This window comes from Balearica regulorum, chromosome 5, assembly GCF_011004875.1.
Source record: "Balearica regulorum gibbericeps isolate bBalReg1 chromosome 5, bBalReg1.pri, whole genome shotgun sequence".
NCBI classification, from domain to species: domain Eukaryota; kingdom Metazoa; phylum Chordata; class Aves; order Gruiformes; family Gruidae; genus Balearica; species Balearica regulorum.
In genome coordinates this window covers 54,907,905-54,925,999 of record NC_046188.1, presented here as the reverse complement: position 1 = coordinate 54,925,999, position 18,095 = coordinate 54,907,905, and the positions used below count along the sequence as shown (strand labels likewise).

The following is an 18,095-nucleotide window of genomic DNA, read 5'->3' as shown; positions in this document are numbered from 1 at the left end:
GTATTAATCAAGCAGAACAGAGAGGTACCATTTGAAGGATTTATGCACCAGGAGGGGGAAAGGGTGGATAGAACAAGAAACCCCGAAACATGGAAGTTACACAGATAGTTGCCCCAGTCAGTTAAGTCTTGGGAGAAGAAGGTTTGTGCAGCAGGAAGAGTGCTAGCTGTCCACAGGAGACTGCCGATCAATTCCTTGCTTCTTTCCAGTCTTTCTGTGGGATTTGGGGCAAGTAATTTGTTCTCTCTGTACCTGTCTTGTCATCTACAGAATTGGAAAATTGGGCTGCCTTGCTGCACAGGGGTGCGGCAAGGTGCTTTGATGTTAGATGTCATTCAAGAAAGGTATCAAAACTGGACATATCAAAAGGCCCATTAGGAGTTACTCTGTTCTGCACAAGCTGTACTAAGCTCCTGAGTGCTGCTCATGCCCTGTGTTTAGATAAATGCCCATAGTTTAAGACAAATCCTCCTCCTTTAAACTGTTCATTTCAGGAGGCTCCAAAGTGCTGCATTTTTCTATCAGAATGAACCTATTTAGGTTTGTTTTATAAGAACTAGTTCTTCAGTTCAGGTAAAACTGTATTTTTTTTCCAGCCAGACTGACCAGTAAGGAGCTGGCCCTGAATACTAATTTCTAACAGCTCCATGCAAACACCTCACTGAAACGGAGATATTTTTCTGTGGTTAATAACAAAAGGTCTCAGTTTTACATCAGGAAAATCAACAGAAACTCTACTACCAGCTTGAATTATTCCAGTTTATGCATTTAGACTATTTCATTGCACTTTTCCTTAATCAACGACCTCCCCAGCTGTCCTAAGTGTATCACATACAGTGGGATACATGAATGCTACAAGGGCCTGTGCACACCCTGCTCTCAGTGGATGCGGCTGGGAACTGTGTCGTTATCCTCACTGCAGCACCGTGACAGAACCAGTAAGGAGGTTGTTTTAAGCAAAGATAATCAAAGCAAGACAAAATGTTTCTAATCAAAGGCAATGGCTGATGCAGGGGCAATACCTGTAGTCTTGCAATAGCAGGTAGACCACGTGCTGGCCTTTGAGAAGAACAAAAATACTCTCTTTCCCCCTCAGCAGAAGGCATACTCCACCACACAGATGCAGCTAATGTTTTGTCAGCTTGGTGCGCATCACCTAGGGAGGCCACACGCCCATAATACAGGAAAAAAATTCTGTCACCATATAGCCTATTTCCAGTCAGGACTCTGCTGCCTATAGCTATGCCAAGACTGATCCCAGTATGGAAGGCAGTTTTCGAGAAAAGGGACTATTTGATTCTTGTCCTTGAGGGATAAGTACTAGTCATCTAGTGGCTCCCTAGTTTTAAAAAGTGTTCCTTGGCAAGACAGATACAGTAAGGAATGCTAGTCTCTGACACAGTTGTGTGCTGCTGAAGGATCTCAGGGCAGCAGGATGTCAACCCAGAACACAATCCTTTGCAAGATTTGGGAGTACAAATGATAAAGGTATAATTATGCACTGCAACCTAGAAGATACAGTCCACAGGAAAGACAACGTTAAGACCATATGACCTTGAGACTTTGTTTTGTTGCCAGCAGAAATTATAGCTATGCCAAAAGTGCTCTGTTTTGGGCATCCTCCTAAGGAGATCCTTTTCCTTATCAGAATATATATATACACACACATACACCCCCCACCCCCGCCTTGGTCTCCTTGCTGAGCTGGCCTTTGTCTTTAGCCTGCCTGTATGAGACAAATGTTCTCTGACTCTTTATGCACAGAAGTGAAGAGTCTCTATCCTAGACTATATATCTCCATATATCCTCTAAAATTATACAGGGATAGCATGCATCTCTAGACCTTGCTATGTCTTTCCTCTTCTGCTCTGAAATTGTCTCCCAGAGGCACAATTTTTAACATCTTTGCTACAAACCAAGAAGCCAAGAGAAAGAGATCATTCTTGCTTTTGCCTGGTCTGCCCAAAGGTGTGTTGTCCCCCCACTCTGGCCCTTACCACCCTCTCTCACTCTTTTGTTCTCATCCTTTCACTCTTGCAGACCAATGCTCATTGGTGTTGGTGACAGCAATGATTTGGGCTGGTTAGGAAGAGATGAGATGTTACTCTATAATCCCAAACACCCTAGAAAAGAGTGTATTTTGCACTCAGTCATTATGGGGCAAATCCACACCAATTGTACCAAGTGCTGAAATGAGAAGGCATATAGCATGCTGCTTTACTTACCTGCTCCACTGCACAACTCTCTGCATACCTTCAGATTTATCTGGATTTTCAAATTCTACAAAGCTCACAGTGACATGGTTTAAAAGCCAACCCATCATTTTAACAGTTCCTCCTTTCACCTTACTTATATTTCTTTTATCTCATCAAAATATTCATCCTTAGCCACAGATTTTCTAACATGAAAATGTTACCGGTTAAGATCCAGTAGCTTGTGCCAGCTAAGGAACAGAAACGGCCAATAAGAAACAAATTTTTTCTAAACTGCTGGGCTATTACCTTTTGTTAGCCTTCAGTCAGGAGAAACAGCACTCTGTTAGAAAAATTGCCCTTAATAATAAGCGATGAGCTTTTGGAAACCTTGTCAGATTACAAAATTTCCTGTTTGTTGATGAGACTGGAACTGACTTCCAGAGCCTAAAAGGTTCCTCTTGAAGGATGTGACATCGTCTGTTACTGCCCATCACCATGCCTGAACTTGCCCATACCTTGACTGTGGGCAAGAAAGAAAACAAAGCGATAATGCAGACAACCCTCCATGCTTAGGAACATAGATACACCATGAATCAACCCACAGGTACTATGCAGAGAGATTAACTTCACCCATCACATATAATGTGGCTATCACACTGTATTTACTATGGCTGCTATTAACAGAATCAGCACACATTTACAAGGCAAACCAGGTCTCAAGAAAAGACTTGTCAGTACCACTGAAGTACACACAACGAAGTCTTGGTGTAAGCAAATGGTAATTTTAGTTTCAGTTACAGAAGAGAGACTTCGACAAGCTTGACTAATTCTTTTGCAGGTAACTGAGTCTTCCCTACACCATACTTTTTGCAGTGCTTTTACTTCTAGTTTTAAGTGTCTCAAGGAGTTATACTTCATAGTAGTACTTCACAAGGTTCTTTTCTTGGAAAGGGAAGGAAAGGAAAAGCAAAGCAGATGTGAGACTAATGCTATTGATCTCATGCAGCCAACTGCCACCCTGCCTGCCCACAGACAGAGAACACAAAGTATGAGGATATTCTTGAGAATATATGTTTATGTACATTTTACTTTTTTTTCTTTTCCAGCTGCTAAGGTCCTAGTCATTCCTACTAAGAGACAGGAGCTTTCAGGCCATGACTGACCCTTCTGTGTCCCACAGCTCACAGGAAGTCCTGCAGATTGTTGCAGTCCTAGGAAGATGCCTGGGTCCCTTTACACTGGACAAATATAGCTTTGAGTAGTTCAAAATTTAAATACATACTGGCCTCTTGTGGGCTGTGTTGTTACATCCTTTACACTGGCTTCAGCAGTTTTGCATTCTTGCGGTAACAGGACAATAAAACTTCAAGTATGAGGCTAAAAGGAGTAAACCTTCTGTAGGCCAAAAGGATACCTTTTTATTTAAAAATAAACATTAACTCCTCAATCCCAGGTTTTCTTACAATTGACTGTTACACCACTTCAAAACTTTTATCAAAGGCAGACTATTAAACAGTTTACCAGTCTTGTTTTTCAGGTTAAAACCAAAATATGTGGGTACAGGTTTCAAACAGTTAAACATTCAACAAATCCTGCTTTGGTGTTTAAGTCAGTCCCCAGTGCTCCTTTCACACCTCAGTACAGGCAGCAGTTTCCACCATTTCCAAGGACAGCCAGTTCATTCAGTTATTCAAGCAGGGACTAGGCTTTTTGGAAAATCAGTTCATAATGTTAGATTACAGATGGCATTCTTTAATCAGTTCTCTCCTACTCCTTAAGAAGTGTGAGATTCTCTCACCCTTCTTCATATCGAGAAGGACTTCATTCCTAACAAGCAAGGTACTTCTCAAGAAGAGAATGAATTACAAATCTTAGCCTGTGCGTTTAGGTCTCTCTTACTTTACTTAGCAGCAGCAGCAGCGCTGAAATAGAGCAGGTACAAGCAGCCTTTTTATATGTATACGGGTCTACCCATTCCGAAGGACACAAACTACATAGCTTGCTTGCACCAAAGGCCGAATCAGTGGCAATAAATTGCTTCTCTTAACTGACCGCATTTGATTTCTGTTTGGAACAGACTGCTGTTATCTATTCCATATTTATGTTAAATTCAAATGAAAAGGGAGTCTAGCACAGGAGGCACCTGGGTTATGCTTTGCAAAACACAGGAACATAGAAAACCAAACAATGTAAAAATCTAGAGGCTGACAGGAATAATTCTAGGGGTAAACTCTGGGAAAAGCAATGGCAAAACCCCCAGGGAATATACCAGTTTTCATAATGATTTTAGATGATTTCTGCTATTCTAAAAAAGAAAGGAGAAGGTAAAAAAATTAACAAAAATCAAGAAAAAGATGTGCAGAGGCTGAAACATTGTCAACTTTTGCAGTGAGCAAAAAATAACCATATATAGACAGCAAAAATAAACACATGCCTGTAGTTCACAGGCTGAAGACGGATTCCAGCAAAACAGGAGGCTTTGTACTCCCTTCTCTAGAAATTAGCGTTGTTATTAACATAGATGTATTTATCAAATCAGAAGTGTGTGGAAATGGGATCGGTCATGCTGTAAAGTCGGTAAGGTACGACTTATTGCTCATCTAATAAATCTATCAAGGAACCAACCTTCACTTACCACTTCAATAGTCTAATTCAGAAACAAGAGCCCAACTTAGATACAGAAAAACCTGGTATCTAGGCTGGAAGTCACATTTTCCACAACAAAAACAAACCACTGCCAACCCAATCCAATTCCTCCCACCTATCCAAACTGACTCAAAAACCAAGCAGTCCCTTTCCATGTTCATTTCACAGTGCTTGTGAATCCTCCCTCATACTTCTGTTCTTATACCAGCTACCGTGGCACATTGAGTAGGCACATGTGTATGCACACACATGCATGCACACTACTGTGGGGAAAAAACAATGCATATGAATGAGAAGATCTTTCAGTTTGGATCATTAAGCCTGGCCGCGCTGCTAGACACAGGCCTCAGAAAGGGGAGGAGTGACTCTGAATGATCTCTTAATTACCCTGATCATTGTCATGGCTAAGTGTTTGTTTTCCATATTCCTCATGACGACAGAGGATTTAGTAAAACCAATCACATCCGGTTTTCCTTCTTTTGAGACAAAAGGAGTCAAAGATAATTTAAAGAGGAGATTTCTGTTGCTCTGTTGTGCCTTATCAGTTTTGACTTAATTCCTGACAGTCTTCCTTGTGTCCGCTTCAGAGGCAAACAAGCTAAGCAGGCTAAGGAGAAAGAGCAAAAGGTCTATGCAGGGAGGGGAAAACCCCCTGATCCCTGGAGGCAAGTGTTGCCTTTCAGAGTAAAGCAGACACCTTCCAGCTGCTAATGGGACTCGAGGAGTTAAGGTCTGACATAATAAGAAAACTTTGACTCAGGCAAACGCTACCATTTCCCAAAGGAGAAATGCCTTTAGTAAGATGCACTGTACTGCAGACTACTCTGTCCCCAAAATTCTGAGATGTATTCAGTTTGAAAAGTAGGCAGAAGAGGCTGAGCCCTCTGAAGAGTATCTGGTAAGACAGGTTCTCTCTAAGGGAAGAGACAATCCCTGGAAAACACTATCAACATATTGGATTAAAACTAGTGCAATACAGTGACTTATTTAACTCTATTTTAAGCCCAAGAAGCAACAGGCAGATAAGAGATGAAGCAGCAATACAGAACCCCTGAGTGCCCGAGTCCTTTGCCAGACTGTTTAAGCTTTATCTTCTTAAATACTCTGAGCCATATTGCCAACTCTGGTGCCAACATGGCTTTTAATTCTGAGTAAATAATTTAGCCTTTCTCTGCATTCATCTTTGCTATCAACTGAATAAACTTGACACTGTTGCCCTGCTGGGGATTACATGGTGCACAAGCTTGGGCAGGTCTTCTGCACCAAAGGTAATCATACCCCCTTCTGTGACTTTCACATCGTGCCGTGAGAATGTGGCATCTGTTGTATTTGGGTGCTGGAGCCTGATCTGTATCAGTACTCAGAGGAGAGTGGACTCTTCTCTTTCCTTGCATGTAATAGAAAGAATTCACGTCTTTGTGAATATGTGAAATTTGCTTTTAAACATTAGAAATCAATGCTTGTGTTGCATAGACCATGCAGTTCTTTGACTGCCTGTCCCTTACACGCAAAGCTGAAAATGCTGCTTTCTTTCACACATTTCTTCTGTGCTTCTGGAGTCTTTTTTTCTTGCAGGACTCCTGAGCTGCCCTACGTTATCCTAAGTTCACAGTCATTCTCGCAGACATCAGTAAATATACATCTAGATACTTGGCAGAAGAAAGAAGGTTATCTTCAATGTATCTCAGAAAAAGTGTTTCAACAAATTGTAAATTTACCATTTCCCTTTGTTTAAAATGGTTTCCGGGGAAAGAACAGATCAAAAATAATGTGACACTCTACCATACATGACTTCTAGGTAGCTGACATTTCAGAATAATTTGACCAAGTCATCTTTATCTTAATCCTTCAGAGAGTCAGACGTGTTTTACCTGGGGACAGCTCTTGCTCTCAAGTGCAATCTTAGTTTCTGTTTTTACACAACCCTGTGTATCTGCTGATCTCAGAGTACCTAACAAAAGGACAGAACATGTCATTAGCGTGTTACCATGACAGAAACATAAACAGGATAACACTGCTTAAGTGTGATGGTCAACGACCAAATGACCAGCGAACAAGTGAGGCACTGAGCTAGGCTCTGCCCTTGTTCATGAAATGTGAAAAAGCTTACGAAACAGAAGACATCACAGTTGGTGAGGATAAAATCACCTCAAGTTTGTTATATGCTAACCTACCTGGAGAGAGGAATTCAGTCCTCTGTGAAATGACTGTGTTGTAGGCATTAATGCTGTAGTCTCTGGTACAAAGAGGCCTGGGCAGTGAGCTGCATAGAGTGGATAAAGTGTGCTAGGAATTTTCTTTTAGTAAAGATTTTTCTTTTAGTAATTTTCTTTAGTAAAAAGAGAAGTCTAGTAAGACACATAGCTTAGCTTAGTTCCTATTGCCAGCTCAGTTTCAAACCCACTGATTACAGAAGCCACAGCCCCACTCATCTCAAGTGCTTCTGCATGGCCAGAGCTCCTTTCTGCTAATCCTAAGCACTTCTTAAGACTATCTCTGCCATCAGAAGAGATCAGAAGAGCTGATATAAGGTCCTTCAGACCTCAAATTCTATTTAAAAAAAGAGACAGAGAGAAATATGTTAATTACAGTAAGGCCAAAGAGTAAATAGGAGGATTAGGTCCAAATCTGTTAGACAAAATAATGCTTCAAGAGGTATTTGAATATTTTGATCCTGAGCAAGTGGTATGCTCTTGCCTGGTGTGAGAGGGCAGCAGTGCATCCCTCATAACCAGACTGTGCAACTAGGCTGACGTTTGCTTTGTACTAGTGAAATGATGCAAAGCAGCCTGACTTTATCAGTGACCACTCTCTCAGGACATTCCACATATGAAGAATGGGAGTGGACAGCAGGATAGATTTCCTTCTTCAGTATAGATTGTTCACTTCTACTCAAGTCAGTGAAGCACTGCCAAGTAATACCTGCTGAGGATCTACTCAAAAGTCAGTATCTCAGAGCCCTTTACACCTTGTTTGCCACAAATCAATGCTCCTCTAGAAAGTCTCCTTGTACAGGAGTCAACTTCTACATTGAACTTTGCTCCTATACGCACACTCCTATCAATCATGAACAAATATTCTTTAGCAGATGCACAGAAAGCTGATGACAGAAAAGTAATTTTATTCACTGACTCAGTTTTGACACTAAAGGGCACTGAACAGCTGAAAACATCATTTATAGGGAGTTCCACTTACAATGTTATTCAGAACATCAGTGGTGCTTTTGTTACTTCTAAGGAGTACTTAGATAGAATAGTATTACCGCTTTGAAAGAATCAGTAGCAATGGGGAGAATACAGCTAGCAAGGTTTACATAAAACTAACAGTCATGTTATGCTCAAAAGCTTAAGTTTATTGCTCTATTTAATGACTACCACCAGTAGTTTTAAAAAGAATGCCAGTTCTTCCTGCTAGCTTCTCGCTGAAGTAAGTATTTTAAATACAGCAATAAAATCAAGTGGTTTAAAGATAACACATTTTGCTACACATTCATGCAAACCCTGCTGACAGGATTTTTACAGGTTCATGGATACAGAATAAACACAAAGGATGTATACTGAAATATTGGGAAACTTTCCCCACAGTGATGAAGTTGTAGGCTTAACGTTCCAGGCCCTACACCCTGCACCTACTGACGTCAATGGCAAAACCTCAGTGGGAGCAGGATCAGCCCTTATTGTTCTGAGAGCTGCTTTACCTTCTCCTGATTAGGAAGTGCAGTAAATTCTCAGAATCTCCTGCACTAATACAAGCAGTGGGTTTTGGTTATTGTTACAAATCAAGAGAAGCAAAAATATTTTTAGTAGATCATTACAGCTTCTATTCACAAAACACTCATCATTCATGTTAAGAGTCCTGTTTACCTCAATTCTTCTCTGCTCAATAAAGCACCTAAACATGTGCTTACCTTGAAGCATTGAACACAATTAAACACAGTCTTCACAGCCTGACTGAGGTCTAAAAAGAAAAGCATGGGCAGCAGTCTATATTACTGAAAAGGAAACACTGCTGCCCACACTAGTGATTAGAACAGGCTAATGATTGTCTAAATTTGGTTTGAGGGCAAATTTATCAAAAAGCAGCCAACAAGTGCAGACTGTTTTTTTTTTTTTAAGCTGCCTATAGGATTTGTGCTAATTTTAATGAGCACTGGGGACCCTCAAAGCTTTGAAACAAGTCTAAATTTATAGAATACAAGTGCTTTTATTACTACATTTTTAATAAAGATTAATTCCACTCACAAAATTCCTCACCTGATTTTTAAACCTCAAATTTCGGGGAAAATTGTATTCAGATTGTGGTCTGTGGTCTGACTATGTAAAAAGAGACACTATTTGCAAAAATCAAATCTGGTTGCAGACTGAAATGCCAAAATATTGACAAAGAAAAGGTAAAGTGTGAAGAACTTATGTTCAGATTAACTTCTACTGGTCACATCAGATTCACCCAGCTCTCGTGATACTGGGGTACATTGCTGGTAAGAATTGGAGGTAAGAATTTGACTCACATCATTGAAATATTTTTTCCCCTTAGTTCTGGTAACACTGGTGGTGAACTGCTTTAGAAAAAATAAACAAGCAAACATGATGTGTGAAACATCATTTGAATGTGAATCTACTTGAATCGTTCAACGCAGAGGCTCAGAAGGTTTACGATATACACAGTATTCGGTAGTTTTATATGTAAAAACAATCAGAAAGAGGCAAAAAGTTACTTTCAAGCTTAGTCAACATACAGCACATTTCAGCATGACAATTCAAAAAGTTTCACACTGTATTTGGATATATTAGCAATGATCTTTTAAAAATAGCAAACTGAAGACAGTGGATTTTTTTCCGATTTTTTTCTTGCTTTTGTAACAAATGAAGCTATTATTCCTATTTACAGTATAAATAAGCGTTTTTGGTGAAGATTATGTCCTGTCACATATGTTTAAGACAAGGCGTACCTCAGCTCTTAAATGTCAATGCAAACAAGAGCATAAAAGCAGTATCAAAGTAAAATAATATATCTTTCTTTCCAGCTAAGACAGCCAGGTTACCGTGTATCTCTTATCAGATCTGAAATACGTCTGAATGCAGTCAAAAGTTCTCTTGGTTTTAGGCTTTAGGAATATCATGAACACTTATTCTTCTGCTGCTCTAGAAAGCTGTTTTCCATACAAGCTCATAACATGATGGACAAATTGATACTGTTCACAAGTCTGGATCATTCCTCCCCTGAAAAGGAAAGAAAAAAAAAAAGGGGGGGAGGGAAACAGCAGCCTTATTACATACAAATATATGAGAAAATGGCACAGCTAACACGAAGCTTGTGTTACACACAAAAGGTCTATTCCAAAGCTTTCTGAAATGAGTGAAAAGTGCCCACTGATTGCAACCAGCTCGCAGTCTGACCTTGAGCTCCATTTTGAAAGTCTCTGCTAACCAAGGGACAGAAGGTAGTCAGAACAGGAATGGGCTTTACCTTCATTTTTCTTGGCAGAGACCCTCATCCAAGCAAGGCAACACCATTGTCATTTACATTCATATTACTGGAGCACCTATACTCTAAGCACCATTTTAAACACCATGAAAAGCAACCCTCATCCCAAATCTCTAGAGAGATAGATGGGAGCAGGGGGAATAAAGAGGGGAAATAGCTTATCCAAGATTTCACAGCTGCACTAGAGACTGAATTCAGAACTATAGAAGGCCAGGCCAACCCAGACAACTGATGTAGAACACAACTTTCCCATTCTGGAATGAGGGTTCTTTCCTCATTCCATCCCATGCTGTGCTGTTGGCAAGTTCAACAGGGAACCAGGGCACAGTCAGCAGCATTTTGGAACAGACAACGGGACTTTAACAAAAAACTCATGTTTGTAACTGAATTGACTGCCATGCACACCTTGATCAGTAAAAGGCTCCCAGACAGAAATCTGTTTTGGTTCAGCTTTTATTTCAGCTTTTGCTGTTCTCTTTAAAACTGCAAACCTGAAAGGAAATGCAAGCAGGAGCAGAAACAGTTTGCTTTTCCATGTATCATTAGCCTGTGTATTTCTGCAAGTAGCATATTAATGAACATGAGTACTACAGCAGGAGACAGAAATGAACAAAAAGAACAAGGATAAAGTTGTCTATTTAAGCAGATTTTACTAACACTTAAAATTCTGCTAAGAGTATCTCATCAACAGTGATACAATCTCTTGATAATCCATTATGAAAATAATTAAACCCCATGGCTCTAATTCACAGAAAGTGTATGCAGAATTGTGCCAACACTGGTGCTGGTGCACAGATCCCAGGAACGCAGCGCCAGAAGTAGGCTGAAAGGACAAGCGATGTTGAGGAATGTGGGAGCCCATGGGTGGCCAGAGCCAACCAGACTCTGTCAGTCTGGGGAAAAGCATATGTGGTGCAATCCCTCAGAAATGTTCACCAGAGGAAATTAATGAAAAGTTGCTTTCTCTGAGCCAAACAGATAGCAGACTGCTAGCACCCTCCTTGGGGGCTGCCCTCTTCTATGGGGTCCAGCTTAACAATTGTGGGTCACACAGTAACCATAAGAGTAAGGGGCAGATGAGGGGACAAGAGAACCCCCTTCTTCAGCCTCTAGCTGTTATTCTGCTAAGCAGCTGCTTGAAGTAACACTTACCAATGAGCAAGGAAGGGCAGGGACCCATGCTCCAACCTCTCATCAATAAGTAAAGGTGGGAAACACACACTGCATTTCTGAAGCAACTATTTCCTAGCTGAGCATCTCCTCCCCATCTGCTCTACTCAATACAAGCTCACAGCTGATCTGTTTCTGAGTCCTTCTGTGCTGCACACAGCATTGAAATATATTTATGTCAGTCCATGACACACAAGGAACATTAGTCATATCTGACAATTACTCCCCATGCAATTCCATTAGCAGTGAGGTTTCACCCTGAAGTTGTAGCAACAGAAGCACTAGGGTGGCCATTGAGTTTCAGACCACAGGAAATTATTTTCCTTTTTATCTGGTTCCCTGCTATGTGGTGGCTTCCTTCCCTTCCCACACACATGCACACTATGACATGTGCTTGCTGTCCAGGCTTTGGCACAGAATAGAGAAATTACATTTTCACCCCTATTTGCCACAGAAACCTTTCAAATCTGAGTTGCATTGTGGGAAAGGACAGCAAATGTCTCTCAGCACTGGGAGAAGGATGCAGGAATGATCACGTTCTCTCCTTAGTCATACTAGGTTATTTTAGGACCAACTGTTGGCCACTGGTGCAAAGCCCAGTGCACAGGATTCTTCCAAGGGATCTGTAAGGGAATGAAGGGAAAGAAACATTTGTCCCCTTCACTCCCACAGCAACCTCAAAGGTGATTCTCAGGGCTAATGTCAACCCCTCTACTACTGTGAAGCAGTGAAGTGCATTCCTTTACGTGTATGCTCTGGCCTGCATCCAACCCTCTTTCCCTAAGTCCCTGGCATCTCCTTCCCATCCACCCTATTTTCTCTACTCAATAACCACCAGACAGGAGGAGCAGACAGAGAGGGTCTTCCTTCCTACAGCTGCTTGGACCCTGTCTCATCCTCCCACACTTCTTTTGAAGTCACACGGAGCTTTTGTGGGGGTTCAGTGACAGTAAGAGTGGATGGCACCATGACTTCCAAGAGACTACAAGCCCCATTTTTCATTCTTGAAGAAACAATACTCTTCCGTAGCAAGGATGGTGATTTGATTGCTTTCCATCTTGAGTATTTTCTCTCATGACATTTAAATGGCCTTTTCCTATCCCATCCCACTCCTGAAAGGTACATGGCAGGTACAGAGGTCCCTGCAGGCTTCCTTTTCCTTCATGTCATCCTTTAAGTGTGATCTCCCCTCTCCAGCCTCTGCAAATGACTGCCAGTTCCCCTCTCCCTGCAAAGCTAGTATTTTTAATTTGCCTTCTGTATCAAGCACATTTGTAAGCAGGTATCTTCAACCTTCATTTGTATGGCTATTTTCCTGTATAACATTAGTCACAGAGACAAGATATTTCAGATCCAGCCAGGTATTTCACTGGGCCATGGATAATCAGCACTTGCTACTCATGTTCTGGTTTTCTTTTTCTCAAGAAGCCTTTCCTTGTCTGACCCGAAATCCATTGAAATAGCCAAACCTCCAAGCCCCTGCAGGTGCCTGTCTATCAGAGTCTCAGCAGGGCAGCATTTCATTTTCTGCCTCCCACTGAGCATAATTTCTCCTCTGAAATAAAGTTCAGCGTGGGGTTGAGGTTCTTTATTTTTTTCCTCCTCAGAAAAATCTTTGGTATGTTTTTCGTGACATCTCTTCCCCCGACTACATTTATCATTATCATTAGAGAGAGCACTGAGACATGTTTTGATGGCACTTGAAACCAGTGGGAGAGGAAAAATAACATCTCTGGTGCAAAATTCAAGTCTGTTTACTTCATAATCAAACTCAAGGTGGTGTGTTAAAGAAACGCTTAACTGGAAACCATTGAATTTCTGGAGATTTTCACAGCTCCTCTCACATGTCTGCAAACATTCCAGACTGCGTGTACTCTCCCTCTCCTCACAAAGTCCCAACAGCCATGCCCTCCCAACAGTGCTCACAGCTCCAACTATGCAAGACCAGTTTTTACTCCTCTTGGGAGCAAAGTGCTGATCTGTGGCTCTGAAGTACAGCAGCCCTTTGAGCCTTTACTTCTGTAAGAACATGGGGCCAACTCCTCAGCTGGTAAAAGGTCATCCCTTGCTGCACTGAGCTGTTTGGCTGCCCAGCTGTGCAGATTTTGATGCCAGCTGTGAATCTAGCTCAGTTCTAAGGCTGTTCATTAAGGTTTATTGCTCATAAAATAGGCAAAGATTGTAAGTTAGAACTGCTTAGAACAGGACACCTTCCTTCCAGGAACATTCTCTCTTGGCCTCCATTTGCCTTTTTTTCCTCCCCTCTTTCCCATTTGTTTCACCTTAAGAAAAGGGAAAGTTTACCTTTTTTTTTTTTTTTTTTTTTTTGGAAAGGAAACAGGCTTTCTTACCTGTCTAACCGTAACTGGCAGGCTGTTCGCAATATGTCAACTATGCCCTCACTCTTCAGCTGTTTACAACAGACACTAGTTGCAATAAAGCAGCCAGTCCTCCCGATGCCTGCACTAAGGGAGGGAAAAACAGAGAGAAGCAGTGGAGATGTTAGAATGGCTTTGGAACTTGTTAAATATGCACTGTTAAATCAGCAAATCCCATTATCCCTTTCTTCCCTCCAACCTTTGCCAGGTGGGTGCTTGCAAATATAAAGCCGTAACTAGGAAAAAATATTAAATTCAATGGGACAACATAATTGTGAGCCACTCGCAGCAAAACGATGAACATTGCACATACAGTGCTAAAAATGGACTGTTGGGTACCATTTGACTTGTTAGGTGATTGAATCTGTCATTGAACCATTGAAAAAAAGCATTTAAGCAGTATTTCTTAGTTAGACTCGGTTGGAGGGCAACACTTGCTTTGAGATTCTTACCCTTAACAGCTTCTTTGAAAGCTATTTTTATTCACAAGTACAGTAAAAAAACCCCAACAAAACCTCTTGCTTAAATGATTAGAGCTAATAGCAATATGGTAAGTGTGATGCCATTTCCTGATCAGATCTGTAATCTAGTAATTCTCTGAATTAGTGCAGGATACAAATAATTCACTATTAAAGAAATTTCTTTGTTTTCCCTGAACACCTTTGTATCTGATTCAGTTCTTGCTTAATGACCAGAATTGATTTTATTCTCAAAGGCACAGTGCTATCAAAGCTGTGAATTATTCTTATCACCTAATAAAAAGCTCAAAGAAAAAGCTTACAAGCTCTTCTTATGCGTTAAATAATTGAGCATTCTCAGGAATAATTACTTGACACAACCGCATGAAATCCTCCTTCCATTTAAATTGCACTAAAGTCATAATACAAAAACACTGGCAACAAATGTACAAGCAACAATGGAGTTTGCAGTTAGCTACTGCTCGCAAAGTCCTAAGACTGTCTCCTTGACTGTGTAAGACAGGTTTTTCACTCTGCATTTATGTTCATTAGGGAAACAGCTACATTAGAATTGTTTTAACTTCTATTACAGAATGAACAAGGCAATTCAATGGAAGTTTGGGGGATGATCTTACTAAGAACTCATCTCAGTCTTCAAATAATTGTGATGGAGGTACCTACCCAAGTGAAAAATTTTGTCCCTCTCTGTACCTCAATGTCCTACCTTCTGTTTTCTTTATCTAGTTTGTTCATCAATACTTCAGATATCTCAGGGTTTCAGAGAACTCTTTGCTGCATATGGATGTATATCAACGAAAAAAAAAAAAAAAAGCCCTTTGCTTTCCAATTTATGCCATAACCAAATAGGTCACAGTACACAGCCCTTGTATACTGTTTCCCCATCCATAGACCTCAGAGTGTTTGGCAAAGGGAGGGAACAACACCCATTTTTAGATAAAGCAAACAGCACTGAGACAGCACTTGTCCTAGGACAAGCTGCAGGTCTCTCAGTGGTTGAGACAAAGTCATAATCTTTCCAAGACTGCCCAAGAGTGGTGCATTATCCACAGGATCTTAACAGGACTGCTAGCCTGCCTTTAACATGAAGCTACTTTTAAAAATAGGGCCACAAAAATGATCAGAGGGCTGGAACACCTCTCCTACAAGGACAGGCTGAGACCATTAGGTTTGTTCAGCCTGGAGAAGAGAAGGCTCTGGGAAGACCTTGCTGCGGCCTTTCAATAATTAAAGGGGGCTTATAAGAATAATGGGGACAGACATTTTAGTAGGGCCTGTAGTGATAGGATAGAGGGTAATGGTTGTGAACTGAAAGAGGGTGGACTCAGACTAGATATAAGGAAGAAATGTTTTACAATGAGAGTGGTGAAACACTAGAACAGGTTTCCCGGAGAGGTTGTAGATGCCCCATCTCTGGAAATGTTCAAGATCAAGTTGGTCAGAGCTCTGAGCAACCTGCTCTAGTTCAAGATGTCCCTGCTCATTGCAAGGGGGTTGGACTATATGATCTTTAAAGGTCCGTTCCAACCTAAACTATTCTATGATTCTAATAGCTCCATGATTAGGTTTCTATCTACTTTTTCTAAAAGGTGCATTATTTTACATCATTCAAGGTCAAAGCCACAGTGATTATGTTCTACTGAGGATTTCCCACAAAGGCTAAAGGAGCTACAGCACTCAGCTTAACACAGGCTTGGCTAACAGCTTGCTGCATATACCACTCTCAAATAGAGACAATGTATTAAATTCCATCTTCAAATAAAATGACTGCAACTGAGAATAATCTGAAAGGGTTCTGGTCCACAGTTGTCACATGAAATACTTCGTAATCCGATCACCATATCTCTTTAATAGTTATTTCAATTAAAAATGCTGCATTTCTCCCAACATTATTACCTTGTCATGGGGATGACACCGTACAAGAGGACAAAATGAGTATACAAAGCGAGAGTGACATGGTGACCAGAATCTTTCCCTGCAGCAAATACCATAATACTTCAAGGACCTCTTAGAGAGTCACAGATTTCCAAGGGCAAAGGGGACCTTCTTACAAACCATTTGTTATTTGTTCATATTCAGAGATGAAGTCTCTCCAGTTCGCCAAAATCTGTTTCGAAAAACAGGCAGTAAAACTGGACATGTGGCATCATACGAACATTTTACTAGATATCACTCCATACTAGCTTTTAGGTAGATCTTTGATGACACTGGGCTACCAACTATTCATGCCAAGAGTCTCATTAAAAACATTCCCACTGTATGATAATACCCCATGTACTACTGTTTCTGGATAGCAATCATCCGTCACTTCCTAGAAGACGTTATGCAAAACTAGGTAGAATTCTTTCTAAAAATCCCAAAGATTAATTTGGCAAAATGTATTTTATTGAAATTATAGAAGATTACCCTAGCAAGACTGCTGCATCACTTACCAGGCTTTCCGCCATTTACCTGGAATAATTGTTTTGAGATCTGGCTTGTAGTTTTCAAGTAATCATATTTAACCTTTCTAAACACTGGCGAAACAAGACGTGCTTTTAGACCTCTGGAACTTCTCAAATTTTCCAAGAACTAGAACTCAGCTATACTAAACTTTAACATTTCAGAGCCTGTGGACCAATTTCTTTAAATACTCATGGGTGAAAATCATTCAGTATAGCTGATTTAATTACGGTTAGTAGTTGTTGCTTAACACATTCCCTAGTTAGCAGCGCAAAAGAACGTACTTCTTCATGTCTACAAGTGATAAGTACATCATCCTACTTCTTTCTGAAGACAGAAGTATCCATCTTCATCTATTTTTTATGCTCTGTGAATGATAATTACAGTTTTCTCATCAGGCTTCAAACCACCATAAAGATTTTGCTTCTTCCATATAAGAAGTTTCCATCTTTGCCAGGAGCTTTTCATGGATATTTCAGTTTTACTGTCAATTGCATACACTTCGTGTCTGCTGATTAGTACTTGCTGCAATCACCTTTGCCACCATTTCATTTGTTTTATGTATTGCACTTTTAAATTATTGTCTTTGGCCTAATGAGGATTTTTTTCACAATCAAAGAAGGAATCTACAAAACAAGAGGTTTTGAGGCTTAAAGTTGAATGCTCTCATTTTTCTGCTTACATGTGTACTCCTGCTCCATTTCACTCACAGTATGTTAATCTTTGGTAATCTGGCCCTTTTAAGATCATTAAAGGCATATATTACTGGTAAGACAAATAAAATGAGACTGTTCTTACTTGTAATTGAGCCACCACCAGCTTCTGTGTTCAGATCAGTCTGTATCTGAATGCAACACTTGGTAACAGAAAATTATTATTATTAAATTTTAGAAGTTCCAAGCATATTTAAGAAGCAGTTGGGCAAGATGTCCTCCATGTCCAACTGATGGCCAATATGACAGTATCTGTACTTTGCCATGGTACGCGAAGAAGCCCTCAGAAGTCTGATATGGCATTTATTTACCTGCAGTGAACAATCACTGGGGCGTTCTTCTCTTCTGCACTCTGCATCGCCTCCTCCACTTCCAATACTAGCTGTAACAGAGGGGGAGCTTGATCTGGTGTCTTCTGGTCTGGCCAAGATGTGTACCAGTAATGTTTCAGGGTTCTGACTTCTTCTCCTTTCTGCAATCCAGTTAAGACAAACACCACAAAGTTTTAAAAGAATTTCTAGTTGTAAATTGATATTTAAACCTGGCCTTCCCTTTAAGAATGAGTAAATCAATGCTAAATGGAACAGGAGA

General features: G+C 40.6%; 1 protein-coding gene across 16 annotated transcripts in view; it reads right to left on the bottom strand.

Moving 5' to 3' along the window:
* Positions 1-8,172: 8,172 nt before the first annotated feature.
* The window catches only part of PTPN5 (protein tyrosine phosphatase non-receptor type 5), an 88,149-nt gene continuing 78,226 nt past the window's right edge, over positions 8,173-18,095 (bottom strand). For all 16 annotated transcript variants that reach the window (XM_075754982.1, XM_075754976.1, XM_075754978.1 and 13 more), the window contains 3 exons: positions 17,816-17,976; positions 13,847-13,960; positions 8,173-10,060 (listed from right to left, as the gene is read on the bottom strand). In XM_075754982.1, coding sequence (XP_075611097.1) covers positions 9,967-10,060; positions 13,847-13,960; positions 17,816-17,976 — 369 coding nt within the window. In that variant the 3' untranslated portion in view covers positions 8,173-9,966. The remainder of the gene's footprint in view (positions 10,061-13,846; positions 13,961-17,815; positions 17,977-18,095) is intronic.